Source organism: Gracilinanus agilis, unplaced genomic scaffold (genome assembly GCF_016433145.1).
Source record: "Gracilinanus agilis isolate LMUSP501 unplaced genomic scaffold, AgileGrace unplaced_scaffold38086, whole genome shotgun sequence".
NCBI lineage: Eukaryota > Metazoa > Chordata > Mammalia > Didelphimorphia > Didelphidae > Gracilinanus > Gracilinanus agilis.
In genome coordinates, this window is record NW_025371452.1 from 1 (window position 1) to 7,357 (window position 7,357).

The following is a 7,357-nucleotide window of genomic DNA, read 5'->3' on the forward strand; positions in this document are numbered from 1 at the left end:
GAGAGCCCCACGGACCCCCCTCACTCCGTCCCCTTTCAGGGTCTCGGCGATTCCCGAGAATTCATTGCCACCCAGGGGCCCCTCCCGCAGACGGTGGGCGATTTCTGGCGCCTGGTGTGGGAACAGCAAAGCCGCACTATTGTCATGCTGACCAACTGCGTGGAGTCCGGCCGGGTGAGGCTTCCACCTCCGCGCCGGCCCCCGCCTCGCGCTGGCCCGCCCCACCTCTGCTGCTGCCTTCGTCTCCCTCCGTCTCTCCCCTCCCCGCCCTCCTTCCTCTCCCGCTGGCTTCCTGCGTCTCCCCGGAAGCCTTCCCTAGTCCGCTGGCCTCCTCTCTGGCCGCGGCCTTTGTCTCCCTCCGCGGCTCCCGCCCTTCTCCCTCTCGGTCTTTGTCTCTCTCCAGCCTTCCCGGCCCCTCCCTTTCCCTTTGTCTCCCTCCGCCTCCCTCGCGCCTCCCTCCAGCTCTCCTTCCTTCCTTCTCCCCGGCCTCTCTTTCCATCTCTCCCTTTGTCTCTCCCTTTCTTTGTCTCTCCTCTCTCTTTGTCTCTCCTCCATCTCTCCCTTTATCTCTCTGTCTCTCCTCTCTCTCCCTTTCTTTGTCTCTCCTCTAACTCTCTTTGTCTCTCCTCTATCTCTCCCTTTATCTCTTTCTTTGTCTCTCCTTTATCTCTCCCTTTCTTTGTCTCTCCTCTATCTCTCCCTTTCTTTGTCATCTCCTCCACCTCTCCTCTATCTCTCTCAGAGTCTCTCTCCCTTTGTCTCTCCTCTGTCTCTCCCNTCCCTTTCTTTGTCTCTCCCCTCATTTCTCCATTTCTTTGTCTCTCCTCTATCTCTCCCTTTATCTCTCCCTTTCTTTGTCTCTCCTCTCTCTCCCCTCATCTCTCCCTTTCTTTGTCTCTCCTCTAACTCTCTGTCTCTCCTCCAACTCTCCCTTTATCTCTTTCTTTGTCTCTCCTTTATCTCTCCCTTTCTTTGTCTCTCTATCTCTCCCCTCATCTCTCCCTTTCTTCGTCTCTCCTCTCTCTTTGTCTCTCCTCCATCTCTCCCTTTATCTCTCTGTCTCTCCTCTCTCTCCCTTTCTTTGTCTCTCCTCTAACTCTCTTTGTCTCTCCTCTATCTCTCCCTTTATCTCTTTCTTTGTCTCTCCTTTATCTCTCCCTTTCTTTGTCTCTCCTCTATCTCTCCCTTTCTTTGTCATCTCCTCCACCTCTCCTCTATCTCTCTCAGAGTCTCTCTCCCTTTGTCTCTCCTCTGTCTCTCCCCTCATCTCTCCCCCAGGCCTCTCCCTGTCTCCATCGTCTCTTTCCAGAGAGGAGAAGGAGGTGGGTGTCCAACCACTCCAGACCGGCCATTCCCTTCCCGGCTGGCCTGTGGCGCTCTCTCAGCAGCAAGGTTCCTGTTCCTGCTTGGGATGGTGACCCTTCTCTGGGTGCTCCCCTGTCCCAGGTCAAGTGTGAACACTACTGGCCCCTGGATGCCCAGCCTTGCAACCATGGACGCCTTCGGGTGACTCTGAAGGGGGAGACGGTGGCCGAGCACTGGACGGTTCGAGACCTGCACCTGTTTCATGTATGGAGCCTTTTTAGGCCCCCAACCTGTCTGCTCTCGGGGCCCCAAAGGCTCCTGAAGCCCAGCCCAACCCCCACTTCTCCCCTGCTGATGGGAGTGATCATCCAACCCTAATCTGTACCCCCTCCCTCACTCCAGAGCACCCTGGAGCTCCCCATAGCACTCAGTCACCTTCCAGACCAACTGGGTTCCCCCAAATGTCCAGCAGTAATTCAGGGAGTGCCGGGGATCCCCCCCCAAGACAGACTCCCAGCCCTGGAGAGTTGGCAGCTTTCTGGGTCTCTGAGACCTCCAGGCCCCGGTGACCCCACATACAAGCTGTCCGCCTTGGGATCTCATTTCTGACCGAAGCTCCCCTTCCGCCTCCCTGATGGGCCCTGCTAGACCTTGCAGGGACCCTGAGAGCAGATCTTGGGGGAGGATGAGGGAAGCAGCATTTGGAAAGTGCCCGCCACGTGCTCTACAAATATCCTCTTGGTGGGCTTCCAAAGGCAGGGAGCAGCGAGCAACTTGCCTGGGCACCATTTGGGACGGGTCTGAGGCTGGATTTGAACTCGTTTTTCTGCCTCCAGGCTTAGTGCCCCATCCACTGTGCCACCTAGCTGCCTTTGGGCAGTCCCAGTGGCCCCCCTCCAGATGAATGCGACCTCCTCAGCCTCATTCATCTCCCCAGGGAGCCCCCGGCCGCCTCCGCAGCCCCAGAATGCCCCCATTCTCCAGAACCTCCTTCCCACGCCTTCTTCCCTAGCCTCTCCTCACAGCTTGTCCAAGCGCAACATGAAGGGCAGCACAGACTGGAAAAAGGAGTCCAAGGCGCGAGGTTCAAGTCTTGCCTCGGCTCCTTCTTCCCTGAGAGGCCTGGGGCGGCTCCTTGCTCTCTCTGGCCCTTTGTCCAGGGCCCCTCCGGCCCTCAGTTCTGCTTCTCGTCCCTCCCCCCCCAGATGGATGTGAAGGAGGACCTCTGCGTTCGCCAGTTCCACTACACAGTCTGGCCTGACCATGGGGTTCCCCGCTCTCCAGACCCACTGCTGGCCTTCCAGGCTCTCCTGCGCAAGTGGCTGGAGCAGAGCCCAGAGGGGGGCCCTCCCATTGTCCACTGCAGGTAAGGCTGTGCCTGGAGCCTCCCCAGGGCACCCCCCAAACAACTCCCCAGCTTGGCCCTCATCTGCTTCGCCTGCCACTCCCCACATCGGGTGACCCCCAGAGCCTCTGGGAGAAATGTCTGCTCTGGTCTCCCCTCTCCAGCGCTGGTGTGGGCCGTTCGGGGACCTTCATCGCCCTGGATGTCCTGCAGAGGCAACTGCAGAAGCACGGGAGGGTTGGGGTCCAGTCCTTTGTCCGAAGGATGAGGAGAAGCCGCCCACTGATGGTGCAGACAGAGGTCAGGGTCAGGGTCAGGGTCGGGAGCTGCCCCCCTCACCCCCGGAGTGGGGGGGCTCCCATTGGGCTGCTGGGGGGAGGGATGGGGGAGGTGAGGAATGTCCTCCTGTAGAGAGGGGGAGGGGAGCAGCTCTGCCCGAACCCCTCTGCTGCTCTCTGCGTGCCATCTTTGACACCTGTGCCAGAGGTTCACCATCACTGTCCTAGGAGAAGCTGGATGTGGAGTCCAGTTACCTGGGCAGGCATTGAGGCCTGAACCCACCCCCCCCCCCACCCCGTGTCCTGTTCCAACACCCGCAGGGCCAGTACATATTTCTGTACCAAACGCTCTTGAGGCATCTGCAGCAGTCAGAAGACCAAGAGGACGTCCTGTACGAGAACATGGACGCCATCAAGGCCTATGAGCAGGAGCTCCGTGACAACTGAGCCCCACTTTCTGGGGTTCTGGATTCGGGGCCCAGTCCCCGGGATCTCCAAGGAGTTAGCTGGGAGTAGGGACACCTGGGTTCTTGATATCTGGGTCCCTCCCAGTCATCAGATTGATGAAGAGATTTGGGGAGTCTCAGAGAGGCTGAGCCCTGTACGACCTGTACATAATACCAAGCTTTTAACTTATTAAATCGGCACTCTGGCCCATGTCGGGGGCGGAATGTCGGAGCACCAAGGTAGAAGGGGGATCTCCTCTTTTCTCTGGGGCTCCACGGGTGGTGTGGCTGCCCCACGTTCAGAACCTCGGACAGCACCGACAGGACCCTGCTCCCTCCTGCCTCACTTGGGGCCTCCCCAGCATCCTGAGTCAGGAGGAGAGACGGGGACTGAGAAACCAAGGAAACATGACCTTCTCCAGTGGAAGATGTGTGTGGGGTCCTGGGGCCCCTGGCAGGGGGGCTGAGCAGCTCCACCTTGGGTAGGGATTCAGAGCCTGCCCATTGGGAAGTAGTCCTGATACAGGGATGGAGAAACTGAGGAAGGAGGGAGGGAGCTACAGCCAGCCTTAGAGAGAGGCTCAGACTGAAGGAGAGGAGAGTCCAAGAGATGGATCTGGGGAAGAACTGGACTCCTGGGAGCCTGGGAGAGGGGAGAGAGGGGGCTGGCGCTGGAGAAGGGGAGCCAAGGCCACACTCCAGGGCCTCCATGATCAGCGATTGGACGCCAACTTCACAGTCTTCCCCCAAATCCCACGCTTGATGTCCCTAAGCCCCCTCCTCCAACTGCTCTATGTACATGAAGAATTGGGGGCCCCCAGAGGGAGAGCGCTGGGACAAAGGGGCGTCAGGAAGGCTTTTGGCAAAAGAGGAGACTCTAGCAGAGACTCCAAGAGGGCAGGGAAGCCAAGGGGCAGAGATGAGAAGAGAATGGCAGGCATGAGGGACTCCCAGAGAAAATGCCTGCAGTCTGGAGACAGAATGTTTATTCAAGGAACAGAGAAGCTGGTGTCACTGGATCCCAGAATCCACCAGAAGGGAGCAAGGACAAGAAGGTTTGAAAGGCAGAAGGGACCAGGTTAGGAAAGGCAAACAAAGCGGGGCAGCGAGGAGGCACAGCAGATTGAGAGCTGGACCCAGAGCTGGGAGGTCCTGGGTTCAAATCTGGCCTCAGACACTTCCTAGCTGGGTGGCCCTAGGCAAGTCACTTAAGCCCCACTGCCTACCCTGTACCACTCCTTTGCCTTAGGGCCAACAGTACTGACTCTAAGAGGGAAAGGATTTCCCATTGGATCCTGGAAGTAGTAGGGGCCGCTGTGGTTCATGAGAAGGGGTTGAGGGCCCTACATTTTAGGAAGATCACTTTGACAGCTGGGTGGAGGGGGGCCTGGGGCTGGAGAAAGAGGGACGGGGCAGACCCTTCTCCAAGGACTATGGCAATAGTTGGGGCATGAGGGGATGAGGACCTGCACCTGTGGAAGAGTCCAAGAGGGGCGAGGGAGCCAGCTCTCTATGTTGAGAGCCTGGGAGCCTGAGGGTATGGTGGCCCCCAACAGTAATAGGAAAGTGAGGAAGGGGGAAGGTTTGGGAGAAAAGATCGGTAAAGGAGTTCAATTTTGGACAGGTTGGAGTTAAGACATCTATGGGACTTCCAGTCTGGCTTATCCACTAGGCCAGTGATGGTGAACCTTTTAGAGGGGCGAGTGATGTCCTCAGCCACTTGCAGAGAGGGGGAGGGGAGTAGCCCTGCCCTACATCCCTCTGGCAGACTCTCCACGGGGGCGATGGTGGCATGCCCACAGAGAGAGCTCTGAGTGCCCCCTCTGGTCCACATGCCGTAGGTTCACCACCATGGTACTAGGTGTCAACATGGAATCTAGAAACCCCAAACTTGTAGTCTAGCAAGATCTGATGAACCCCAGGTTTTAGGACTGGCTTATAAGTGGGAGACCCCAAAGCTTGTGCTTCTTCCCTATTCCTGTGAGAATCCACCCTGAAGGGAATCTCAGGCTGGCAGTTTCAGACTGAATAATGGACCCTGAGGTAAAAGACAATTCCTATCAGGTGGGGCCAGGCCCAAGCCAAGTGACTCTAGCATAGTAGGCAGTACTCAGTGGCCTAAGCTGAAGGTCCTGAGTTCTAGTCCTGGGAAGGAAGGTGTGATACAGTGGGGGAGTCTTCTGAAGACAAGAAGAGTCCCTAGGCTTGGGCTTGGCTCCACCTGATGGGGATTGTCTTTTACCTCAGGGTCCATTATTCAGTCTGAAACAGCCAGCCTGAGATTCCCTTCAGGGTGCATCCTCAGGGGAACAGGGAAGAAGCACAAGCTTTGGGGTCTCCCACTTACAAGCTAGTCCTAAAACTTGGGGTTCATCCGATCTCACCAGACTATACGTTTGGGGTTTCTAGATTCCATGTGGGCATAGGCCACTGGAGATGGGGTTTAGAGAGAGGTGAGGGCTGGATCAGTAGATCCTCCAGGGGTCAGCTGCGTGCAGAAGATAATTGACTTCACAGGAGCTGAAGAGAGGAAATCACACCAGTAGGAAAGGGCCCAGGCCCACTTGGGGCCTTCCACGCAGCTGCCAAAGTCTTCTTCCTGGAGCCCAAAGTTGATCCCAGCCCAACTCTGCTCAGAACCTGAACAGCCTAAAGTCCAACAGGACTCCCGTGTTCAGCATTGAGATATCTTTGCCCTCTGACTCTTCCTGCCTGGCTTCCCAAGCTGGTTACACTGTTTTCCTCCACACTGTCTCCATTTTGGTCTTCTCCCTAGGGATGTTCTATTTCCTACCTCCACCCCTTTGTCCAGACACTGCGCTGCCCCCTCACTGCCACTGTTTAGAATTCCTAGCTTCCTTCGAGGCTCAGCTCATATGCTGGGGCCGACAGTGAGCCTTTCCTTCTGCCCTTGGGTCTCCGTGCTCTCTCCCTGCAGAAATGGCCTTTGGACATGCTGAGGGTTTGTGTAGTAGACAGAGGACTGGACTGGGAGCCAGAAAGACCTACTTCTCCTGGGCAAGTCATTTCCCTTTGGCCTGCCTCATCCCTCAGCTACCTGCTGCTCTACATTTCTGATGCCGGGGAAAGCAGGTTCCTTTGGAGGAGGGCGTCCCTCTCCTTAATCTCTCTCGCTCTTTTTTACTGGCTTACTCTATTTTTAATTAATTAGTTAATTAATGTAGATGGTTTCCCACAGTTCCAGGATTCCTGTTCTTTCCCTCCTCCCTCCCCCTCCCCATAGCCAATGAGCAATTCCTCAGGGTTTGCCCTGTGTCCTTGTTCAAGACCTATTTCCATTCCTTCCTATCTCTTTATACTGAACTCCTAGCTGGTGGGATAGGCTCGAGGCCTGTGAGGGAGGGGGAGGGCCAAGGGGAGGGGGCCTGGGGAGGGGGCAGAGCTCAGGCAGCAAACACTGCCTTAGGCGCCAGGAATACAAAGAGAGAAAGGACCAGGACCCCCTCGGGATCCTAGGGACGGCCTGAGCTGGAAATAACGGAGGAAGCCACCCCGGACAACCCCGAGAGCCGGGTGGTGGCCCCCAGCTGGGCTTCGGAGCCAGCCAGGGATCCTCAGAGGAGGGGGAGGAGGACACTTTTACCCACCCAGGAAGCCCCTTGTGGAAGGGGCCAGGCAGGAGGGAGGCGGCTCTGCAAGTGTAGTTGTTGTTGCAGCAGAATGTCATTAGATGGCGTGCTTGGGCAGACCTGGACTCCCAAGGGGTTCTCTCTCTGTGTCTGACTTTGTCTCTGTCTCCCCCTCTCCCTCCCTCCCTCCCTCTCTGTCTGCCTCTCTCTCCCCTCTGTCTCCCTCTCTCCCTCCCTCTTTCTCCTCTCTCTGTCTCTGTCTCTGTTTCTCCATCTCTGTGTCCCTCTGTCTCTCCTCTCCTCTCTCTCCTGTCTCTCTCTCTCCCTCCCTCTGTCTGTCTCCCTCTCTCTCCCTCCCTCTTTCTCCTCTGTCTCTCCTCTCCTCTCCTCTCC

At 57.1% G+C, this 7,357-nt stretch overlaps 1 protein-coding gene across 1 annotated transcript; it reads left to right on the plus strand.

Annotated features, from left to right (window-relative positions):
• The first annotated feature begins 25 nt into the window (after positions 1-25).
• On the plus strand, positions 26-3,617 carry LOC123255035 (receptor-type tyrosine-protein phosphatase H-like). The gene is made up of 5 exons (XM_044683902.1): positions 26-174; positions 1,447-1,569; positions 2,511-2,671; positions 2,815-2,950; positions 3,250-3,617. Exons 1-5 carry the CDS (start codon positions 145-147, stop codon positions 3,373-3,375), a joined length of 576 nt encoding a protein of 191 aa, XP_044539837.1. The 5' UTR covers positions 26-144; the 3' UTR covers positions 3,376-3,617.
• Positions 3,618-7,357: the final 3,740 nt, after the last annotated feature.

Coding starts and splice junctions, on each gene's coding strand:
- LOC123255035 (XM_044683902.1), top strand. CDS start 145: ATGCTGACCAACTGCGTGGAGTCCGGCCGG. Junction 175..1,446: donor ACTGCGTGGAGTCCGGCCGG/GTGAGGCTTCCA, acceptor CCCCTGTCCCAG/GTCAAGTGTGAACACTACTG. Junction 2,951..3,249: donor CACTGATGGTGCAGACAGAG/GTCAGGGTCAGG, acceptor CAACACCCGCAG/GGCCAGTACATATTTCTGTA.